This window comes from Cucurbita pepo, chromosome LG15, assembly GCF_002806865.2.
Source record: "Cucurbita pepo subsp. pepo cultivar mu-cu-16 chromosome LG15, ASM280686v2, whole genome shotgun sequence".
Lineage (NCBI taxonomy): Eukaryota > Viridiplantae > Streptophyta > Magnoliopsida > Cucurbitales > Cucurbitaceae > Cucurbita > Cucurbita pepo.
Window position 1 is genome coordinate 6,257,064 of NC_036652.1, and position 24,241 is coordinate 6,281,304.

At 38.7% G+C, this 24,241-nt stretch overlaps 5 protein-coding genes across 7 annotated transcripts; 2 read left to right on the forward strand and 3 right to left on the reverse strand.

The window, feature by feature from the left end:
• Nucleotides 1–2,366: 2,366 nt before the first annotated feature.
• On the forward strand, nt 2,367–5,772 carry LOC111811170 (BTB/POZ domain-containing protein At3g05675-like). Its single transcript, XM_023697920.1, has 2 exons — nt 2,367–3,740; nt 5,240–5,772. Exons 1-2 carry the CDS (start codon nt 2,565–2,567, stop codon nt 5,507–5,509), a joined length of 1,446 nt encoding a protein of 481 aa, XP_023553688.1. The 5' UTR covers nt 2,367–2,564; the 3' UTR covers nt 5,510–5,772.
• Nucleotides 5,773–7,365: 1,593 nt separating this feature from the next.
• Nucleotides 7,366–8,888, reverse strand: LOC111811171 (protein NUCLEAR FUSION DEFECTIVE 6, chloroplastic/mitochondrial-like). The gene is made up of 3 exons (XM_023697921.1): nt 8,697–8,888; nt 8,429–8,547; nt 7,366–7,696 (listed from the first exon to the last, which is right to left on the reverse strand). Exons 1-3 carry the CDS (start codon nt 8,840–8,842, stop codon nt 7,677–7,679), a joined length of 285 nt encoding a protein of 94 aa, XP_023553689.1. The 5' UTR covers nt 8,843–8,888; the 3' UTR covers nt 7,366–7,676.
• A 680-nt stretch (nt 8,889–9,568) lies between these two features.
• LOC111811173 (NADH dehydrogenase [ubiquinone] iron-sulfur protein 8, mitochondrial-like) lies at nt 9,569–13,093 on the forward strand. The gene is made up of 8 exons (XM_023697923.1): nt 9,569–9,735; nt 10,895–10,973; nt 11,121–11,174; nt 11,291–11,382; nt 11,470–11,583; nt 12,400–12,467; nt 12,532–12,643; nt 12,728–13,093. Exons 1-8 carry the CDS (start codon nt 9,682–9,684, stop codon nt 12,821–12,823), a joined length of 669 nt encoding a protein of 222 aa, XP_023553691.1. The 5' UTR covers nt 9,569–9,681; the 3' UTR covers nt 12,824–13,093.
• Nucleotides 13,094–13,125: 32 nt separating this feature from the next.
• On the reverse strand, nt 13,126–17,814 carry LOC111811172 (transcription termination factor MTERF2, chloroplastic). 3 transcript variants are annotated; one of them, XR_002817507.1, is made up of 7 exons: nt 16,913–17,814; nt 16,429–16,837; nt 15,511–15,726; nt 15,276–15,383; nt 14,194–14,468; nt 13,583–14,019; nt 13,126–13,447 (listed from the first exon to the last, which is right to left on the reverse strand). XR_002817507.1 is itself a non-coding variant. In XM_023697922.1 (6 exons), exons 1-6 carry the CDS (start codon nt 17,776–17,778, stop codon nt 13,761–13,763), a joined length of 2,133 nt encoding a protein of 710 aa, XP_023553690.1. In that variant the 5' UTR covers nt 17,779–17,814; the 3' UTR covers nt 13,126–13,760. The 3 variants fall into 3 exon arrangements, 1 of the variants encoding a protein (XP_023553690.1); XR_002817506.1 differs by having other exon boundaries at nt 13,126–13,499; XM_023697922.1 differs by having other exon boundaries at nt 13,126–14,019.
• A 902-nt stretch (nt 17,815–18,716) lies between these two features.
• LOC111811580 (probable LRR receptor-like serine/threonine-protein kinase At2g16250) lies at nt 18,717–23,980 on the reverse strand. The gene is made up of 4 exons (XM_023698501.1): nt 21,301–23,980; nt 21,031–21,159; nt 20,580–20,602; nt 18,717–19,584 (listed from the first exon to the last, which is right to left on the reverse strand). Exons 1-4 carry the CDS (start codon nt 23,247–23,249, stop codon nt 18,980–18,982), a joined length of 2,706 nt encoding a protein of 901 aa, XP_023554269.1. The 5' UTR covers nt 23,250–23,980; the 3' UTR covers nt 18,717–18,979.
• Between the last annotated feature and the right edge of the window lie 261 nt (nt 23,981–24,241).

The following is a 24,241-nucleotide window of genomic DNA, read 5'->3' on the forward strand; positions in this document are numbered from 1 at the left end:
TAATTAATTAATTAATTAAGTTTTTTTACATTATTTCATCATCAATTATTTATTTAATATATGGATGACGTGGCTTAAAATATATGTATTAATATATTAATATAAATATGAATGGGAGTATCACTTTAACCTACTTAACTAATTAAATATTTATTCTAAAGATCAAATATTTAAATTTAAACTAATTATTTGAGCATGTTTTTAAAATTTTAAAAATAATTTAAAAAACTTTTAAATATATATATACACATCAAAATTATTTATTTTTAGATTAAAATATTTAAATCAATAAAAAAAAAACAAATCTTTAACCTATTGAGGCATATTCAATATAAAAAATTTCATTAAACAATATTTATTAATTATAAATTAAATGAAACGAGAAAAGTGCTTATTTTGTTCATTCTACCAAATAATATATTTTTTGTATATAAAAAATATTTATTTTTAATTTTCCATAATATCATAAATTACATGAATTTTTTAAAACAAAATTATTAATTAAAATACTCAATGGGAACCTTGTGAGCTCACCATCAACTTGGACATTTGAAGATGGGCTTGGCCCATTAGACTCCATGTTTCCATTCAGCCCAACTCAGCCAGTGGGTTCGGCCCATTAACTCACATCATTTTTACACATTAAAAAAAATAATTAATTAAATCAATATTAGATGTGGTAACTTGGCTTTAAATTACGATAAAAATATCAATTTTTACCATTTGTTTAAATTTACCAATACCCGTAAAAGTCAAACCTTGAGTACTTAAAATCGACCCACGAGTAAATTTAACACCTAGATGGAAGAATACATGAATAAACCGACACTATATCGATCAAATTATGCAAGCATGGTGAAAAAAATTGGTAAAAATTATTAATTACTACTTACGCTGAAAAACGATCATTCCCCGAATTAACCAAGCTCGATTTGGAATAATCTTTTATCGAGCGACTTTTTAGAGAAGTGGAGACAAAACATAACAAGAAAGACGTTCGCTCGAGTCGAATAAGCGGGGTATGTGGAAGTTGTTTAATAGTAAAAAAAAAGGTTAGTAAAAAAATTAATTACACTAAAATTTTATTTATATGGAAAAATAATTTAAAGGTAATTTTAGAAATAAAAAATTATTCAATTTAAGGTCAAATCAGTTGTTATTTTTTTTTATATTATATGTTATTGTTGATAAGATTGGATTGGATAAGGTTACCATTTATGGAGCATCTGTGATTCTGTTCTGTATCATATCATTAAAAAAAAGGAAAATAAATAAATAAATAAATAAATAAGACACATAAATAAATAATGATTTGTTGGTCTGATGCTTATCTGGATCACTGCATCTAGATATTTTATAATAATAATAAAAAAAGTGAAAATATTTAATTATTTTTTTATTACAGCCTGAAATTAAAATAAATAATTAAACTTTTTTTTTTTTAATTTATTTTTTTTTTATAATATTTGTTGAACTGTTTTATTATGATTTATAAACTTCAAATTTTTATTGCGGCCAAATATTCGGGTTTATTAAATACGCTGCACGGGAGGACAGATGTTCAAATAAACATAATATTAGGATATTACGAGCTCATTAGACATGCTACATAGGTTGAAGGTTCAAATAAATACTGTATTATAATTTTATGGGTTTATTGAACACGTTGCACGGGAGGTCTAAGGTTCAAATAAACACGATATTAGGAGATTACGAGCTCATTAGACATGCTACATAGGTCGAAGGTTCAAATAAATACTGTATTATAACTTTATGGGTTTATTAAACACGTTGCACGGGAGGTCGGAGGTTCAAATAAACACAATATTAGGAGATTACGAGCTCATTAGACGTGCTATAGAGGTGGTCGGTTCAAATAAACACAACATAACTTTATGAGCTCATTAGACACGTTGCATCAACAGAGGTTAGAGGTTCAAATAAACAGAACACTTTATGGGCTCATTAGACACACTGCATTGGGCGAAGGTTCAAATGAACACAACACTTTATGAGCTTATTAGACACGCTAGATTGATAGAGGTCGAAGGTTCAAACAATAGACAAGCTGCATCAACTGAGGTTGGAGGTTCAAATAGACACAACATTATAGTTATACGAGCACTTTAGACACGCTGCATCGACAGGGGTCGGAGGTTCAGATAGAAATAACAGTAGCCGGAGGTTCAAATAGACACAACACTATAATTATATGAGCTCTTTAGACACGCTGCATCGACCCAGGTCAAGGGTTCGAGTGAGCACGAGAGTGTTATTATAGGAGCTCTTTAGACCCGATAAAAAAAAATTAAATAATAATAAAAAAAAACAAAAAAGAAAATTGAAAACAGATTTGGATATAAATCCCCCAAAAGGGATCAAAGACTGCGGTGAGTTTCCAATTTCCCATTTCTTCCTTTCAAGGTTCAATGGAAGGACCAAATCTAGAACGATCTCCGATTCTTTCTCAGGTGATGCATTCTTCATCTTCCTTTCTTTGCAGTTGATTTTGCAGCGTTGATTCCGCAAGCAAACTGTATATTCCGCCGGCGATTTGCTTGGAAATGACCGTCGGATCTTCGAGGAAGAGGCAGTACGTTCAACACTCTGCCTCCACCAGCCGTCACTCCTCTGTTTTTGCCGCCGCCGCCGCCGCCGCCGACTGTTTTCCTTTATCAGATAAGTCCTCAACCGAAGTCTCGAAAAAGCCCCACACTCTCCCTCGTACTTCATCATTCTCCTCCATCGCCGCCTTCAACGACGCCTCTACTGCTGATATTGTCCTCCGTCTATATTTGGAGGTTGCTCCTTTTGATTCGTCTGGTTCTGAGTCTCCGGCGTCCTCCGATGTTCAGATTTATCTTCATTCGTGTGTTATTCGCCGATCGAAGTACTTTTCTGCGCTATTGTCGGACCGATGGCAGCCTAAGAAGGACAATGATTCAGATCCTTTGAGGTTGAGTTTCAGTGTTCCAGCGGCGCAGGGCTCAATGGATAGTCATTTGGCTGTTCTTGAGCTTCTTTATGTTGATGATATGTCGGAATCCATTGATAGCACGAAGGCTGCGTTGGATCTCCTCCCTGTTGCGCTTAAATTTCTTTTTGAGGATTGTGTGAAGTCCTGTGTTCGATTTCTGGAGGCCGTGCCGTGGACCGATGAGGAGGAAAGGAGAGTGATGGGATTGATTCCATTTCTGCAGGAGGAAGAATCGAGGGAGCTTCTTGCTAGGGTTTCGCCGGGCCGAAATGATTCTTGCGACGAAATGTTGCAGGGACTGATTTTGGCTGCTATTCATAATTATCCCAATATGGCTTTCGTGAAGGCATTCGTGGCGAAGCTTTTGAAGGATTTTTCATCAAGGGAGTCCGCGAAGAGAGTGCTGAAGAGGGCATTCGAGATGAGCTTGAAGGTCGTGAAAGAGTCTTTGGAGGAATATTCAAGCCCAAATTTTAGAGGAGATCATAACGAGACGGAGGCCATTCAAAGGCTCAATTTGCACACTGCAATGACAAATGCTAAGCATTTGTCGTGGGTGGTTGAGAGGATGATAGAATTGAGGGTGGCTGATGTTGCTGTGGATGCATGGAGTGAACAGGCTTCTTTCACTGCAGATTTACAACGAGCATTTCGAGACGATGGGTGGAGGGGCATTGTGCCGGGGTTTCCTTCAGTTCTTTTGCGATGTACCTCCAAGCTTGCCAATGCGGTTGCTGCTGGTAGCATTTTGGCCACCAAACAGGTACTAATCACTTTGCACGAGTAAAATGCTTTTGTTTTAAGTTGAGTTTTTGGTATTCATGTGCTTTCTATGTGATTTTTGAAAGATGTCAAAGTTCTATTTTGGTGTTAATCTGATTGTCTCAATACATTGTGGGTAGGATTTTGTTTTCATATTTTGGAATTGCAATTGAAGCTGACAGATCAAATTTTCGTTGTCTGAAGCTTGTCTGTTGATGATGTAGAGCATATCTTGTGCTTTTAGCTCTTTTCTATATGTTTCTTTGGAGTCTTTTCATGATTCTTTATATAGTTCTTATTTTGTCTTTGAGTCTTCTAAAGTTCTTGTACATAAGTCTTTAGTTTACACCATGGATACTTTTATTTATTCATTGACCCAATTGGACATTTTAAGTTGGGATTAGTTCTGTCTTTGGCTGGTTTGTGGCATTTAGATGCTGGTTGCCTGGTACCTAGGCTGTCTTTTGGAAATTGATTGAATCAATATTCAGATTTGTGTTCTGAATCACGCCAGTTAAATTATTCAACTAATTGGACCCACCATTTTTTCTTTTACCAACTTTTTGCGTGAGATCCCACATTTGTTGGAGAGGGAAACGAAACATTTTTTATAAGGGTGTGGAAACCTCTCGTAGGGAAAACCCAAAAAGGACAATATTTGTTAGTGGTGGGCTTGGGTTGTTACAAATGCTATTAGAGTTAGACACCGGACAGTGTGTCAGCAAGGACAATGAGCTCGAAGGGGGTGGACATCGAGCAGTGTACCAGCAAGGACATTGGGCCCCGAAGGTGGGTGGATTGTGAGGTCCCACATCGATTGGAGAGAGGAACGAGTGCTAGTGAGAATGTTGGACCCTGAAGCGGGGTGGATTGTGAGAAAAAACATTGGTTGAAAAGGGGAACAAAACATTCTTTATAAGGGTGTGGAAATCTCTTCTTAGTAAACGCGTTTTAAAAACCTTGAGAGGAAGCTTGGAAGGGAAACCAAAGGGAACAATATCGGCTGGTGGCGGGCTTGAGCTGCGTTGCTAGAGATTTATTTCTCATGTGTTTACAATTGAAAGGTCGAGAGTAATGAGTTAGTGTAGAGGCAGATTTGAGAAGTAACAGATCCCTTTTTTTATATTTATTATAAGAAAACCAAATTATCATGAAGATGAAGGAAAGAACAAAATCAGGCGATACAATTAGTCACAGTATCCTTTCTTCTAGTCTTTTGGATTTTTGTAAATATTAGTTGATTCATTATGTTCTCTCTTTGGTTTAATTAGAAGATAGGCTCTTATTCAAACCTGTCTTTGACCCCCAACTGTCTTAACTTTTGTTCCTTGATGGGTTGCTTTGCCTCGTCTTCGAAGACGATCCATTGTAAAACGGTTGATTACAGAAGTAGAGTTACCACTGGGACGTTTTTGCTTGATTCGAAAACTGATTCGGGTTGAAATCCCATTCTAACTAAGGATTCTTGTGGTTCCTGGTTCTCCGGTTCCAACTTCTCAGGTTAGGAAGAGGTTCGTAAAGCATTGGCTTCCGGTTCTGCTTGTCAGCAAAGACCATTCACCTTTACTCTCCAGCAACAAGAACCTATGTATAGAGCTGGAGGAAACATTCCTGAGAATCATTTCCACACTTCCCTTGTCAGATGCACAGGAGTTGTTGCAGCAGTGTCTTAGCTTCACCAGAAACGTCGACGATTGCCCTCACCTGTTCAAGGCGTTTAACACCTGGTTCCGACGTGCAACACACCCACCCCAGCTCGAGAAACTTTAATCGAAAAAGGAACTGTGAGGTGATTTCTTCTCATCTCTTCACTATTGTGCATATACGAAGTGGAAATTAAAAGCTTGTATATAAACCCCAGAAAGATTTCCTTCTGCAACAGAAGTGGAAACTCTTTTTTTCCTTTCTTTTTGGTGATGTAATTAGTTAAGAAGCTGGTAATTATGTAGATCGTTTGGCGAGTATCTTTGTCTCCTCCTTTGAGCATGTACAAATCATCTTGGGCAATAATTTCAGAACAGAGTTCTCCAATATTGTTATTTGTTACTACCATAATTTCGTTACGTATCACTGCAGCGAACAGGTAACAATCCAGGGTAGTAACGATCATCTTACTGTGTCGGATAGAGAGGCGGATAGAGAGGCGGGGGAGGTACATTTACCTAGCCTATCTAAGCGTGATGGTATATTGAAAAACCTCATCTATGTCAATACCTTCACTAAAAAACTTTTTGGAGGAATGCAAACACTTGTGTGAAGTCTTTGGCTTCGAGAGAAAGACTGCAAAAACGTTGACATTTTTGTGGTTTGGTTTTTGGTGAAACATGAGATGGATTTCAACTTTCTATAAATTTATTTATATTAGACTAAATTATGAAAAAACATGAATTTTCTTGCATTTGTCTTCATAACACTAATGACAATGATTTAAAACGACACAACAATCATAATTTCAACCCAAAGATACTTTTCTTAAACATTCTAACAGATGTGCATAAAGTTTGTAAATATTCACGAGATGTCAAAGGTAATATTATAGTTTAAAGTGATTTTTGTAATATAATATAGCCTTTATACCTTCAAGTCTCATAAATTGGTGGACTAATATTTCGTATCAACTCATCAATAATCTCTCTCTCACTAGAGTCTAAGACTATCAATAACAAATATCATAATCGTAAAATCTCAAACAAATGACTGACAGATATGATAAATTCGAACATCAAAACTAACTTACAAAAAAAAAAAAAAAAAAAAAAAAAGCGACCAAATTGATCAAACAAACTAAAACAGCCAGAATGTTTTCAGGTGTAAATATGAACCAACTGATACTGAACATCGAACATCGAACCAACTGATACTGATTGGTCAAACCAATCAAAATTTAAAGTTTTCATTTCAAGGGTTTTCTTTGTTAACATTTATTTTTACTTGCACCCTTGCATCTCGCAACAAATTTCCATCTCCTAATCCATTGCATAACATTTCAGATGGGAAAAACTATTCAATGAGGTCATCTTGCAAACACTTCCTATCCTATTAGCCAAATTCCATCTTGCAACTACTTCCCTCTCACAATTCATCATACAAACTCAGTCACATATGAGCGTAAGATCCCACATCGGTTGGAGAGGAAAACGAAGCATTCTTTCTAAGGGTGTGGAAACCTCTCCTTAGTAAACACATTTTAAAAACCTTTGAGGAGAAGCCCGAAAGGAAAAACCCAAAGAGGACAATATCTGCTAGCGATAGGCTTGAGCTGTTACAAGTATCCAGCCTCATGCCTATTAGAAATTAGAAAAAACCCATTACACGGTTTTCAATAGGGATGGGGCGAAGTCTTCCTTTAACTTGGACTTATCTAATTCCAAATCCAAGTAGGGCTCTGAAACAGATTTTCATTGATAATGTTAGAAAAAAAACCACTGAAAGAATAGATCCATCTATCTTTGGCTAAGATCATTCTATTCTAATCTTATAGCACCCCCTATAAAATCTAATCTAATGACCGTTAAAGGATAAAGAACGCCTGAAAAATGATAATCTACCCAGTTACAACAGAATTATGAAGTTTCAATTCGGCACAATGTAGTAAAAGTAATGGACATCAGCCCAAGACCCCATACTTAGAGAATAGAGAAAATCAATTGCATGGTATTGAACAAAGTCAAGAGCAACAAAGAGACGCCTAACGAAAATCCAATCTCTCAGGGGTTGTGGTCAGAGGCTCAAAACAATAGCTCTCTGCATATCCAGAAAATGTGGCCGCATTGCATTATACAATGATCAAAACTAAATGATTCTTTCATGTGATAAAGGTATCTTGCAAAGATAAGTTGAAAAGATGAAAAACCTTGCAAGTCCTAAGGAAGGTCGTTTCAGCTACCGGTCACTAAGCTGTTTTAGCAATTACAATTTGTCTTCACCGACTGTTATGTCACAAAGGCGTAGCAAATCCTGAAAGAGAAGGTAAGACAATGAAGTTAGGAAATGAACTTGATATGATATACAAGAGACATATGGTTGACCATTCAAGATGAAAGTTATGAAGTATCATTTCTTGATTGCAATTCATAGACCGAAGTGTACATACACAAAAGATGCAATCTTAGCCAGTAACCAATGGGTCATTTGGTAACAATTTTGTTTTGCATTTTTCACTTTTTATAGTATAAAATCTTTTTTCGGTGCTTCTTATGTTCTTGGTTTTTGAAATTTGGCAAACATTTGGAAAGGATTTTATATGTAAAAAACTAAATAAAGCAGCTGGAAAGCTATCTTATTTTTCAAAAATAACAAAAATTCAAAAACAAAATTCTTCTCAGACCGGGATGAACTTAGAATGGAATGGAGTCCAAGAAAAATGGCATTCGGAGTTCAAGGAAATCAAACTGAAAGCATATTACATGTTATACAGATCTAGGAAGTTCATTTCCCAACTTCTTTTACTTCGTTTACATCAAATATGGAAGTTGAGAGATAAGTTTGGGAAATAGAATCAATTTTAGAGGAGCTTCAACTAAACTTTTGCAGTGTATCGAGAATCAAACAGATAGTAAGAAGATTGGATGCAATAACAAAGCAAAAACCAAATCATATGAACAAAAAACCTCTCCCTACGCAGATCATACTCACGTTTATAAGGGCAACGTAATTAAAGAAATGAAAAAGAAAAGAAAAGAAAACAACCTTCAGAAAGCCAGCTCCAGCAATGCGAGTCGACGGCAATTTTAGACTTAAGCCGAGCTGAGGCGACGGCGCTGTGGAGTGGCATCAGAGAGTCCACAGAAGCCAAAGATGAAGCAATCCTGAAAAAAAACAAAGAACGAACAGTGAAATTGGAAGCAAATCAAGTATATTCAGGATCCAAAAAGTCCAAAAACACTAAGAATTAATAAAGATCGCAAAGAAATTCCGGCACGTAAACGACTGATTGAAATTACAAACTTTGGAGTACCTGGAAACGGAAATGAAGCCCCTGGAGGAAGAAGAAACAGGCACTGGTTTTAGGGTTACATGAGCCAGTGTTCTGGTACGGCCGGCCATAGACCTCGAACCCCCCGCCGCCGCCGCCGCTAGAAGTGATCGGCAAACGGAAGCCATTTCTGATCTTCAAATGGAGGCTTCGACAGGCGCGGGTTTGGGAACCAGCTTTATAGTGAGCATCTTCCTGCCTTTTCTTTTCAAGATATTTTAAGTAAAATTTTAATTATTTAATAAGTAATAAAAATTGTAATAATTTTATATTTAATGGAGTTATTTATAAATTTATTTTTCGAAATTACATAATTAAAATATAAATTCAATTTTATATTTAAATATATAAATTTTGAAAATTAAATCATATTATAAAATTTTTACTTTTTATTTTATTTTTCTAATTTATTAATTATTTTTAATTAAAAAAATAAATTAACGTCAGCATAACTCAACGATAATTGACATGTACTTATTTTCTTTAATTTAATTATATAAAATTAATAAAAATTAAATTTTGTTTCATATTGATAACGTCGGAACTTTCGGATGTGAAAATAATAATAATTATTTAACTAATTTCGATAAAAATTACCACAAAAAAGACCAAAAAAATTCAAAATATAATTATAAAAATATAAAATAAAATTTAAATTTAAATACTAAATAGAAATAAATCCAAAATTCAAGGGTAAAAAGGTAACTTCCCCTCTACAAATCTGGGCAAGAATAAAAAAATTATGGGCCGTTTGGGCCAGTAAAGGGGCTATATTTGGGCTTACTCAAATTTCTGTATGAAGCCCAAGCCCAAGCCCAAGACGCAGCGTTTTATCGACCGGGAATCGGAGCGATGCCGGGACTCCAGCGATCACATAGCTGAGAGCTTAGCCTTTGCCGAAGCATTTCGGAATCCCACCCTGTGAGTGGCGGTGAAAAATATTGCTTAGAAAGAGCCACCATTGGCGATGGCTGCGATCTTAGCTCGGAAATCCCTTCTCGCTCTTCGTGTTCGTCAGCTTGTAAGCATTCTTCTCCTCTTTGCCCAAATTTTTGTACTCTACCGGCTATGGATTTATAAGAGCTAATTGCTTGATTATCGATTACGTTGAGATTTTGTTCTGTTTCGTGATTTCATGCGTTTTCTATTGAATCGAGGTTTTCTGGGTGACAATTTGTTTGTTTTAGTTTAGATAATCGAGTCGTAGAATAGATGGGGTATTCATTTAATCATACAATTATTGTTATTCGGAATCGTTATGGTAAATGTGTTTCATTGCTAACTACTGGAAATGGGACGGTCTGTTCTTTCTTTCCCCTAACAATGATGGATTTGTTATTTTAAATGTCCCATATGGAGGCAGATTATGTTTAGAACAAGGAACTTGGAGTACTAACTACTGGAAGACTAGGCAGTTGATGGTTAGGGTGTTTATGCAATGGAATCTCCTGAAATTTTATGAAAAAAATGTAGGCTATTAACTATATGCATCGCAATGTGAGATCCCACATCGGTTGGGGTGGAGAACGAAACACCCTTTATAAGGGTGTGGAAACCTCTCCCTAGCAGACGCGTTTTAAAAACCTTGAGGGGAAACCCGAAAGGGAAAGCCCAAAGAGGACAATATTTGCTAGCAGTGGGTTTGGCTGTTACAAATGATATTAGTGTTCGACACTGGGCGGTGTGCCAGCGAGGACGCTGAGCCCCGAAGGGGGGTGGATTGTGACATCCCACATCGATTGAAGAAAGAAATGAGTGTCAGCGAGGATGCTGGGCCCCGAAGGGGGGTGAATTGTGAGATCCCACATCGGTTGGGGAGGAGAATGAAAAACCTTGAGGGGAAGCCCGAAAGGGAAAGCCCAAAGAGGACAATATTTGCTAGCGGTGGACTTGGGCCGTCACACGCAAGATCGGTAGATGGTTTCTGGACTTTTTCTTTAACAGTTACTTATTCTGTGATCTTCATTATTTATCTATTTCTATGCTGGGGTGGACGGTTCTGTTCAATGTTAACCTTTGAAGGCCCTTTTGTGTTATTTTCTTTGCTGTGAATATTTCACTTGGATATTTCATGAAGAATATTATCTCCTGAGCTTTAGCTTTACTTGATGGGTATCTTCAAGTTGTAACAACTTTTTTGCCCTTTGTTTTATTTATTATGTGTAATCTACTGTTGTTAGGCCGTCTCTGGACAAGCATTGCAAAGTTCTCCTTTTCGTGATCTACGGTCAAGTGCACACTTGTACAGTACCAAAAGAGGTTTTGTTTCTGGTTCTCATCATATTGGCCTAATTAATCACTGCTGAAGCTGAACTTAAGCAGTTTGTATATGATCCACATGACATATACTTGGTGCTATGGATTTTTCTTTGCTTAAAATTCTTTTCCATCTCATTACTTGTACAGAAGATGAAGAAAGAGAGCAGCTTGCCAAGGAGATGTCAAAGGATTGGAGTTCAAGTAATTTTATATTTCCTTCCATACTTCCTTCACTGTTTACTTTTAAATACTTTTCAATTGTTTGTTCTATTATTTTTTATGGTTCTTACAAAAATTAATTTCCTGGTCGTTTGTAGTTTTTGAGCGTAGCATAAACACGTTATTTCTCACTGAAATGGTCCGGGGTTTGATGCTGACTCTTAAATACTTCTTTGAGAAAAAAGTCACTGTAAGTGTCTTCCAATCAACATTCTTTGGCACTAAGCTAAAATTCTTGTTGATCCTGATTTCTGATTACTGTACATGTATTATACAGATCAATTATCCATTCGAGAAAGGCCCCCTAAGCCCTCGTTTTCGAGGTGAGCATGCCCTCCGAAGATATGCAACTGGAGAAGAACGATGCATTGCATGTAAACTTTGTGAAGCTGTAAGAATCTGAATAGAATCTGAATCTATATTTTTAACTTTTAGTTTATGTCATTTTTGTTCGGACAATATAATTTTACAACGAAATGTTGGAGAAGTCTGTATATTTCTTGCCATCATTGATTTTATAATATATATTGTCTATTAACCATCCTCATAGTTGAATGTGAAAATAAATGCTGCTCCTTCTGGTCCTTCTGGGACTCCTACTGTGAGAGTCCCACATTGGTTGGGGAGGAGAACGAAATACCCTTTATAAGGGTGTGGAAACTTTTTACTAGCAGATGCGTTTAAAGCCTTGAGGGGAAACCCGAAAGGGAGAGCCCAAAGAGGGCAATATCTGCTAGCGGTGGACTTAGGCTGTTACACCTACCTACTCTTAGACTGTAGCAGTAGAGCACTATAGCTTGGTAAAGCTTGGTTGATGTTTTACCGTCTCTTAATGCATTGAAGCGCACTTTCAGTCACTGTTATCCTCACAGTAGAGCACAATGTTATGAGTTCTCTAAAAGATGAAACTTTGAAAACTATTTGTGCTCATATTTCTCATCAGTGGTTTATTAGGTTGCATTACATCTGCAGAGTAGTTTTGCTCTGTATCCTCGTAACACTGTGGATAATAAGATTTTCACGTTTTAAATCTTATAAAGAACTTTGATAATGCTTGTAATATTTTGGGTTTTGATCTCTTAAGTACACATGGAGATAAATTAGCTACTTCGAAACGTGCTACATTTGTGCATAAGTTTGGCTGATTATTACTTCGAGTTGTGGCATTGAACTTGTGTCTGTCATTCTGTTTTGATTTTCTTGTTAGATTTGCCCTGCCCAAGCAATCACAATCGAAGCTGAGGAACGGGAAGATGGTAGCCGTAGGACCACAAGGTGATCACCTCCCCACGATCTCGTTATCGTCATATCTATGTCCCTAAATATTCTTAATTTTCAGGTATGACATTGACATGACCAAATGCATCTACTGTGGGTTCTGTCAAGAGGCATGCCCTGTTGACGCCATTGTTGAAGGCCCCAACTTTGAGTTTGCCACAGAGACTCACGAGGTTGATCTTATTATGTTTTGAATGTTATGATAAGCTTCTAAACTTGCTGAAGAATATTAGCCTCATAGTTTCGTGATGTTGTAGGAGCTTCTCTATGACAAAGAAAAGTTGCTCGAGAACGGAGACCGCTGGGAGACCGAGATTGCAGAGAACCTCAGATCTGAAAGTCTCTATCGCTGAGACATTTACCCACGGTGCACTCTACATTTGAATTTTCTTAGTGCCTTCACAATAGGATAAACCTGAGCATGCTGTTGAAATTATTTTGCATTCTTGGTAAACATGAGTTGAGAACATAATTCTTGCTGCTTACTAAGATCCAAGTTTGGGAATTTTCTTGGTGCGTTCTGTTTTTCTTCCCAATAAAAATGGGAACGTTATGGTTTCTCATGCAGTTGCAATGTACCTAAAGTATGAAAAATGTCATCAATATATCCTCAATGTTCTTCACGGATCAATCTCTGTGATTGTTAGAATTAAGATAAGAGTAACACTTTTGAGGCATTAAATTATAAGGAATTTGCATGCGTCTGTTCATAGTACAATATACCATTTTTGCTTTCTTTTTGAACATTTATAGAAGCTATTACTGTTTTCATTGAAAGTTGTTGCCCTCAGCCTATATGAAGAGCTGAAAAACAGAAGAAATGTGGCACCATCTGAAAAACAGAGAACTTTATGACATGTACATTTGTGATATCTTGCAGCCACAGTTGTGTCCACCCTTGTCTAGAGTTGAGACTGCTGGTCTAACTTGTCCTCGTAGTTCTTTTATAGCGTTTTTTTTGCTATGCAATCGCTCTGCTACAGATTGATCAGGACTCGTAAATCATCACAGTTTTGTTCAAACCTTTAACTATTCACACAGAAAGAAAATCATTTGATACAATATGTATACAGCATGGTGAAAGAAGTTGATAGGTGTTTAGCATTCCTTACCTTCTCTCTGTTGGGATGAAAGTCTTTTGTTCTTTAATGTCTTTGGATAGCTATGAATTATCACAGAAACAAGACTCGATCCATTCCGATAGTTGTGGAATAAGAACAAGTTTGAGCTCTTCTTCTGTGTCAAATTCGTTTAAGTGGGGAGGGAAGTTGAAAGCTCAAGACCATCAAATCAATCTTCTATAGTTTCACCCGACGAGTCATCTAGTGTAGTCGAGTCGATAGAGTTGTGAGTCGTATGGACAATGGTGAGAGAACCATCCACATTACCGGATTCAAATCTTTGGCGTTTTTCCACTATATCTGCAACCTTGTTCTTAAACTCTTCATCTGTGCAAGCTAACATGGAACGCAGATTGAGATTTATACAATTCTCAACCAGAACTTGATGCCTAGGAATGATGCGCCCCTCCAGAGAATAGCTGAAAAACCTGTATATAATATCATAAGAACTTTTGGCTCAACAAAATTATGAGCTTCATTGTACATCAAATGAACACGATTGAACCAAACGACCTTTTCGATCCTTTGCTTTCGGTTTTCTAGCTGAATTATTTTCAAACTAAGCTTATGAGAAGTTAGTATATGCATATGCTGATTCTTACCTTGGAAAGTCTATAATATCTTGCAGAGGGCGAACCATGGTTCTCCGCAAATATTGATACTTTGGTCGAAGAATGTCGATATTATATCGTAGCAGCATAGGAAAATCAGCAATCATTTCTCCTAGAGTCCGGGTATGTATGCCGAGTGACAGAAAATACTTTAGATTGACCTCAAGCTTATGCACTATGCTATAACCAAAAAGTTCCGGTCCCAAAGCTATAACTTTCCCAATGTCTTTCTCCCTGACTCCTGCTTTAGTCATCAAGAATATGACCTGCATGGTTTTACAGTCAAGACTGTTGAGCATATCTTAATGAAAGTTTTTAACTTTCTCTTATAGTAGTAGAGAAGAGACAATATTGTGTTCTTGGGAAGGAAAAACCATCGAACATTCAACATATTTGGCATGAGATAATGTCTTATTTGTCGCCCACAATGTGAAAAATGGATATGATCAGTCCAATAGAACCAAGTAACACGAAGTAGGACGAAGGAAGTCCACATCTAAACATTTCAGGCACTCTCTACCATCTCGCTCGGGTGTTATAGTGTACATTTGTTGATAGCATATGAACTCGATCTTGAGATTATATTGCCATCATAGAGAAGACACTCATGTTATCACCGTTTAAGAGGGCTATCTCGCCCCCTATCTCAAAGTTTTTGCCCCATTGAACCCTCCGATCCACATTATGACCAGCCTTTTATGAACATTTTGAACAAAGTCTACTCCTTATACAAAGTCGTTGTAACATAATGATGTTTTAACATTCCCAGCCCTACTGCTAGTAAATATTTCAGATAATTTAGATAGTCAACTTTGGGCTTTTCCTTCTAGGCTTCCCCTCAAGGTTTTAAAACGCTTCTGCTAGGGAGAGGCTTCAACACTCTTATAAGGAATGCTTTGTTTCCCTCTCCAACCAATGTGGGATCTTACGAAAGGATGCACGCACCATAAAGATACTATGGAGATAACTTCCCAACCTCTTTATATGGGAATTCTTTCTTCGGGTTCAATTCAACAAATAAATAGTCTGAACTATAGTATAAAAAGACAGAATACAGAGGTTAATGAACTCACAACAGGGCGGATTTTCTTGTACAGGCTGAATGTCAATAATGATGGAAACTTCACAAGCATGTTACTAATCCCGTCATCTCGAACTCCTATGTCTCTGAAGAATTGCACCTTCATCACACACACACAAAAAAAAGAAAAAACACATCTTAATCATAGATATTCGTTCGTTCTTCATTACTCAGTTCATCTTTTGTCGTAAAATATTGACATGAAACATGAAACATGAAAGGAATACCTTTGGCACAATGATGGTCTCCAGATCAAGGCAGAAAACCACTGGCTTTATTGTAAGCATCCTCCTCAAACCATCTTTGGAAATTCCAAGATAGTAGAAGTACTTAACAAGAGGCTTCCATTTACCCTCAATGCTACCATTCATCAACTGTGGTTTGTATGCCAGTAATCTGCCTATATCCTCAATCTCAAGCCCGAACTCCTTTAAATAGTTGACCTGGATGAACACGACGACTAGCACCTCATGTTAGCGAATACCCGATCAGAAAAGTGATTCATATATCACTACATGTTATAGAACAGAAAATCTTAAGTTACATTATTCCCACTGCTTGGAGATGATAGAAAGCAAAGACAAGAAAATGAGTGAGATCCCACATCAGTTGATTAGGAGAACGAAACATTATTTATAAGGGTGTGAAAACCGCTCCCTGGTAGACACGTTTTAAAAACCTTGAGGAGAAGCCCGAAAGGGAAAGCCCAAAAAGAAAAATATATGCTAGAAGTGGCCTTGGGTTGTTACAAATGGTATCAAATCCAGATTCCGGGCAATGTGTCAGTGAGTGGATTGGGGAGTCCCACATCGATTGGAGAAGGGAATGAGTGTCAGCGAGGACATTGAGCCCTAAAGGGGGTAGATTGTGATATCCCACATCGGTTGGGGAGGAGAATAAAACATTCTTTATAAGGGTGTAGAAGCCTCTCGCTAGCAGACGCGTTCTAGAAACATTGAAGGGAAGCCCGAAATGGAGAACCCAAAGAAGACAATATCTGCTAACGGTGGGCTTGAGCCGTTACAAAAACATTACTACAACTAGAAATCCTTAAATCATTATCATCCAAACTTCCCTCTCCTCATGGATTAAGTAGAAACTATACTCAAAATTCAAATGCTAAGTTACAATTTAAGAGAACATACCTTTTGGTTCATATCTTCAAGAGTATACTGACCAAGCACCTTAGGGAAATCAAAGACCATTGTACCAAAGTCTTTCTCATTCATACCCATATTCAAGAAGAACTCCACACGACTTTTCAGTTCTTCCAAACTGTAAGACAGCAAATAAGGACATCGACTCATAACAAAGCCAATCCAAACCATTCTAACTCCATTACTCTCTAAGTAGCTCACAATTTCATCTAGTTCATCATTGCTGCGTTCCAATATATTCCCTCCAGCTTTAGTGAGTGTAAGTCCAAGATATCCTCCCTTTACATGAATCCCCTTCAGCCATTCCACAAGACGTCTAATCGATTCAAGCTTTCCCTTAGACATGCATATGAGCTTCCCTATCTGTGGATATGACAATGAGTTATGCTTCAACCACCTGTAAGAAGAAGGGTGAGTTTGGTAAGGTGCAAATTGCTTAAAGATTTTGAACTACTTGGAGATAGGCCATTACCTGATAAGAGGTACAACATTTGATTCTTCAATGACGGTCTTGGCACGAAGATTGAACGACAAATGAGCGAATTCAGGCAATTGCTTCATCGACGCCGCTTGAATCATTACAAAATCGATGAAATCAGGCAACCAACCGAGCAAATTGTCGGTGTAAGTGATTCCAAATTTCCCTTTCCGCATCGCCTCCTTGAAGATCTCGGAGGTTACCTTCCGGCGAATCTCTAGAGCTCTCCTTATTATCTTCCGGTCATCTTCGCCATCGAACTCACTTCCTGCATTTCGAAACAGAGATTGCAGGGGAGGAAGAGAAGAACCCACATCGGAATCACTCGGGGATTGAACATAAATCGATCCAGGAAATTGAGGGGTTCGTTTTCTCACAAGCGAGAGTTCGAGAAGCTTCACTTTCTCTTCTTCGGGCAAAGGGGGTTCTAGGTTTTGTGGATTTGGCGATTCGCCGGATGATAGGTACTGGTTGACAAGGGCGGCGGATTTGGAGTTGTGTTTGCGGGGTTCCGGCTGGATAGGATCGGAGACGTTGGTGGATGGTTTTTCCGTCGGATTGTTGCGGCGGAGATCAGCGGAGGCGACGGTGGCGTTGGGTTTCTGGTTGGAGGGGAGGTGGAGGACGACATTGGAGAGAGGATTGGGAGGGCGGAAATGAAGAGGACGGAGGTGGGGATGTGGGTTGGAGTATAGAGATGAAGAAGATAACATTATGGCTTTGTTCTGCTCAGAAATGGCGGGAGCAGCGGCTGTCAAGAAGATAGGACTATGGTCAAGTTTGGATTTGTTGGAGCATGGGTTTGGGTTTGGGTTTTCGTGGGATTGGGTTCCAAAATCAAACCTCCTAGTCCTTGCCATGGCTCGTAAATAGTTCGGGGTCGTGACTAAGAGACCACCGATTTCGTTTGGTGGGTTACTGAGTCGAGAATGTCTGATAATTGAATTTATCTAGCTTCACCCAGTAAACTCTTCTTTTGTTGTGGGGTCGGAATAGCCCCATAACTTCTGGAGAAGGAATGCCTTGTTAAAAATGAGGTCACGATTTTCTTCTCTACCATGATGAATCGATTGATTTAATTAGGCATCACGCTTTCCTTTGTCCTTCCCCCGATGAGCTTTCGACCTCTAAGGTTCAAATATTAAACTCTCCCAATATCTCTTCTAAACTTATGGTTTTCTATTGAAATTACAAAACAGGAGTGGAATTTACTATTTTTCTCTAAGTTTTTCATAATTACGCGGGTTTATCATCTTAAGAATATCTATATCCATCACCATTGATCTTATCTTAGTCATCCATCTCGAGATACTCCATAGTCGTTCGATTTCATTGTTGTAATTTCAATAAAGTTCGTGCTAATAAGGAGAAGACCAACGAAAATGAATACGTTTTTCTCGGAGAAAACCATAATGAATTCTAAGAACAGATACAAGAAATGTCGATATTTATATTGTTTTTCATTGCTCTTATTGTGATTCGGGATTTGAACTGTCAATATTTACATATCATATTTTTCACATAGCTCGTAATATCATCTACCACAAGCCATGAAAACTCGAGTATCATCTAAAAAGAAAAGAGTAGCATTGACGAGTACACTCATTAAGTAGTAGTGGGCCACTGGTACCTCAACATAGTAAAATCGTGGACTCCTGATACTCATTAATTACGACCCTCATCTAAAACATAATATCCATACCTTAACTAATCTACCCGTGTAACTAGCTAGAACCCTGACAAACCAACTAAGCTTTCTACGTGGGTCGAGCCATAAATTGATTTACGTGCGACGGGATCAGCCGAAAACCGGGCCATTTATGGCTTGAATGGAGAATATAAAACAACTTACAATTTACACTCCAAAAGCTACAAGAAACCAATGGATCAATTACAGAAAAAATGCAGCTTGTTTTCTCATAGAAAACAAGTAATCAAACAGAACCCTCTCTCCCTCTCTCTCTCTTTCTCTCTGTATTTCACTCTCTCAGTTGCTCCAAAACCAATTTGAGTGTGCTGTGTTATTAACAAAGAATCAAACACCAAACCAATGTATTTCCGCTACTCGTTCTCCAATCTTTCGACGTCCGTCGGTTCCGGGAATATCTCCTTCGAATGCTGTCGACGAGAAGACGAATGTTCCCCGCCACCGTTCTGTCCGCTTCCTTGCGAACCCATTGTTCCTGATCGTTTGAAACTACTTCCACCTACTTTTGACATTGAGGCTGATGGAAGCACGGTTAGATCCGACAGACTTTGACGCCAGCTACCGAACAAAGCAGCATTCCAAGAACTTCCAATGGAAGTCGATCTAAACCGTCCTGAACCCGAATTCTCTTCCCTTACTACCTTCAATGGATTCTCCAAAGCCTTGACAATGTATTTCATCAAGGGTCGCCTTGAAGGTTTCGGATTGAGACACGACTTGGCGACGACAGCCACAGCCCATACTTCTTCCAACAGATCCTCGTCTACAATCAAGGATGGATCCAGGATTTTCATCACGAGTTCCTTGTTGTTTATGCTGATGCACGGTAACGTCTGATCTAACCATTCTTTGATTTCGGCATCGGGGGAGGCGCTAATCCCGAGCTTTCCTGTTACTAGCTCCAACAACACCTTTCCAAAGCAGTAAACATCATAGGCATTTACTGCTGTCTGCAAACCTGGTTGTTAGAATGGATGAATTTAGTATATACTTTCGCTTAAAACGCATCTGCTAGAGAGAGGTTTTCACACCCTTATAAAGAATGTTTCGTTCTCCTCCCTTACCGGATGTGGGATCTCACAATCCACCCCTCTTCGGGGTCCAACGTCCTCGCTGACACTCGTTCCATTCTCCAATCGATGTGAGACCCTCAATCCACCCCTTCGAGGCCCAGCGTCCTTGCTGGCACACCACCTCATGTCCACCCCCCTTCAGGGCTCAACCTCCTCGCTGGCACATCACCCGGTGTCAGGCTCTAGTACCATTTGTAACAGCCCAAGTCCACCGCTAGCAGGTATTGTCTTCTTTAGGCTTTCCCTTTCGGGCTTTCCCTCAAGGTTTTTAAAACGTGTCTACTAGGGAGAGGTTTCCACACCTTTATAAAGAATGCTTCGTTTTCCTCTCCAACCGATGTGGGATCTCACAATCCACCCCCCTTCGGGGTCCAACGTCCTCGCTGACACTCGTTCCCTTCTCCAATCGATGTGGGACCCCCAATCCACCCCTTCGGGGTCCAGCGTCCTTGCTGGCACACCACCTCGTGTCCACGCCCCTTCGGGGCTCAACCTCCTCACTGGCACATCACTCGGAGTTAGGCTCTGGTACCATTTGTAACAGCCCAAGTCCACTGCTAGTAGATATTGTCTTTTTTAGGCTTTCCCTTTCAGGTCTCCCCTCAAGGTTTTTAAAACGTGTCTACTAGGGAGAGGCTTCCACACCCTTATAAAGAATGCTTCGTTCTCCTCCCCAACCGATGTGGGATCCCACACGTCACTCCACTCCTAATTAGACAACCCATTAAGGAAAAATAGATGGTTGAGCTGAATTCTTCCTTCAAGTGTTTACATGCTAATCAAGACCATGATATAAGTTAAATGAATTGCTCGTGTGAATCGAATCATGAACCGTGATCGAAAAATAGATATAACAACGAAAAACCAAGTTCTTACGTACCTAAAGCGCCTTGCTCCGATGACCTGCACATCATTTAGGGAAGTTTAATTTCAGAGAATAATCTACGAACAACGTTACACAATAATCAAGTCTTCGCAAAGCGAGGAACATATATATATATATATATGAGCAGATGCAAGTTGTAGTCCGATCGACAGATACAGCCACGAAACTACGTTTATACAAAAAACAACATCCGAATGAACGGAACGAAACGTGATCGCCACAACATCGATATAATGGTTGCTAACGATGTTCTTTTCTGAACTTCTTCCTTAAAAAACAGAATAGAGTAAATAAAGCTATCCATCCATTTCTAGACCCTTTAGTAAGAACACAGAGCGATACAGACGTCGCTCAAGCTCAGCAGCTTACGGGTTAGCTAGTTTCGATTAGTTCAAACTGAGACCATAAAACGATAAAAAGGGATTCATCTTAAGAATGTACTTACTGTGGCAATTTGAGAAGCTTTGTAATCCTGCTCGGTTGGCCATCGCCTTCTTGGCTACAAACGTTGCTCAAGCTTCCGAGTCGCACTTCAAATTTATCATCAAGAAGTATACTACTTGCTTGAATATCTCTTCATTACCAAAAGAAAGCAATGTTAGTGATTGTTCGGGAGGTGTCGTGGTGCCCAATATGATATCGAGGAACCAAACGAACGCTAAGAACACGAACAACGATGATTATCGACAATAGAAAAGGAAAGATTCTGTAATACCTGTGCACAAGGGGTGGGCTACAATCATGATGCAGAAAACAAAGGCCCTCTGAAGCTCCTAATGCAATTTTAAGCCTTGTAATCCAATCTAATGACTGCAAAGTATCATCATCTGTCTTGATTTTCTTGAACAACGAAGCTGACAAGTCGCCGTTCGGCAGATATTTGTACACCAAGAACTTTTCATCTTCATTCTCCAAGCAGTGCCCGATAAGAGGAACCAATCGTACACTCGAAACCTTGCTAAAGAATTCCAATTCGACCAAATAAGCGTCGTTTTTAATAACGCGCAAATCGACCCGTTTGATAACAACACGAACCCCATTTTGCAATACGCCATGGAAGAGATCCCCTGAATGACCATGTTTGATAAGGTTCAAATCACTAAAATCATTCGTTGCTTGAAGCATTTGTTGATACTTGAACGTTTCTCCTAAACTTGCAAAGTCAATCAACAATCCAGGAGATGGTTCAATAGTGTCCTCGGGAAGAACTGGTCCCACGACGCCTCCTCCTCGTTGAGTAGTCGTGCTTCTTGCTCGCCTCCTAAGGAAGATAAACATCAGCAATACTATTAGCAAGATAAGAGAAGTTCCCCCAATAACACTGCCCAAGATAATAGCTTTTCTATTGCTCTTCTTCTTCAACGCTTCCGCTTGTCGAGGTTGCGTAGCCTTAGGGAAGCCGAAATTATCAAAAGTCAGGCCTCTTGCAGAATAGAACGATGTACATACAGCCAACGTCCTCTGTCTCGACACATTTGTGAAGCAGTTACTCACAAAAGATACGTTGGCGGGTAGATATTCGGGAACTTTGCCTTCAAAGTAATTTTCCGACAGATCGACGACACTGAATCTTTTCAATATGGGTGTAAGCCTCCCATAAAACAGATTCTTAGATATATTCAGTACAGCACCAGTAATATTCGAACTCGAGCTAGAATTAGGAAGTGTCCCAGTGAAATTATTCCCAGACACATCAAGAAGCTGCAATCCAGGCATAGACCACAACCCATCAGGGATTGAGCCAGTAAAGCTATTATCCTTCAGATCCAAGTATTGCAACTGTGTTAAAGTGTGGAACATATCGTAAGTCAAGGAACCAACGAGCGTATTGCTCCCGAGTACCATATTTCGCAAGCTCGTTAATCCTCTTAACTCCGAAGGCAATGAACCAGACAAAGAATTGACACTCAAGTCAAGGTGAACTAAACTAACAAGCCCTCCAAACTGAGTAGGTATCGAAGAAGATAAACTGTTTCTCGAAAGATTTAGATATCGAAGCTTCGATAAGCTCCCAACACCGGGAGGGATGGACCCAGCTAAGTAATTAGAAGAAAGGTCAAGCAGAGAAAGATGAACAAGAGACACAAGCGACGAGGGAATCATTCCGGTGAGTGTATTACAAGATAAATCAAGCAACGAAAGGCTCAACAATTGGCCTAAACTAGAAGGTATAGTCCCAGTAAGATTATTATCAGACAGATACAGATCAGTCAAGTTGTTCAAACTCCCAATACTCAATGGAATAGAACCAAATACAGAACACGACCGCAGATCAAGCACTCGTAGCAAGCCAAGACGCAACCCGAACCACTCGGGAATGACTCCGGGAAGCAAGAACTCAGAGGCATTAAAGGACTGCAACAAAGTCAAATTAGCCAAGGCATCAACAGCAAACTGAGGGTTCTGTTTACCAATTCTTGTTCTTCTAAATCCAGCAATATTGATCTCAGTTACCCTACCATTCTGACACTTGACACCCTTCCAAACTAAGCAGGGGTCACCCTTTATGGGCCACTCCTTGCTTCTCAAACCTAACGACGATCTGAGCTCAAGTAACGCAACTCGTTCAACACGTTCAACCGGTGAATCTTGTTGAAATGTGGGCTCAAACAACAGCAACAACAACAAGAACAACCAGAATACAAAGTGTATCTTATAAACCATGATTGTTCATAAACAGGAAGCTAAAATCCTACAAGTTTTCATTGTCTATATCTACATAGCTACCTATTCTACCATCACAGATATCAAATAGCATAAGATTACAATAACCCAACACCCAAAATTGCATTACCTTCTTCCCCTGTTCATCAAAAACCCATAACGATTCTTACCCTTTTCCTCTTATTTGCTTCTCCACTTCAATCTTCATCTCTAAGAAACCCTCCGTTCCTAAATTTCTTCGATTCACAGAGATGGGTATCAAAGAAAAACGAAAACCCCCAAATAAAAAACCCCAAATAATCAGAAAGTCACAGTAATATAATAATTCTAGAGAGAGAGAGAGAGAGAGAGAGAGAGAGATAAATTAGTCAAATACAAGAGTGGACTATCACTCTCTCTCCCTCTCCTTTTCAATCCAACCCTCTTTCCCCAACTGCCTTGCCGGAAAGTTAGAACGAAGAAACCTTAGGGGTTTGATTTTCAAACGCCGACAGCGACTTCGAGCTACCTCCGCCACCGTCCACGGCGGATTTTAGTAAGTAAGACGAAATTTCAATTCTCCGGCCGGTAATGTGGAGTGAGGATAGTGAAAATCAGCCGTTCACGGCGGAGGAGGGCATAAAAACAGGGCCGATGAAGTGGGGTTTGCTTGTTTTTTTCCCTCTTTGTTTGTGTCGCTGTCGATTTGATGGTGGTGGATGGAGAAAAAGGAAGAGGGGTTGTGAATTTTGATCGTGTGGGAGGTTAAAGCCATTAAANAAAAAAAAAAAAAAAAAAAAAAAAAAAAAAAAAACTTTTTAAATATTTAATAAAATTTTAAATTATTAACTTTCATATCTAATACGACTCTAAACTTTAAAAATTATTTTATCAATCTTAAATTTTTAATTTAATTTATAGACGAAAAAAATATTTAAACATATAAATATAATTAAGTGAATCTAGAACCTTCTTTTAATTATATATATATTTTTTATTTTAAAGATGGAAAA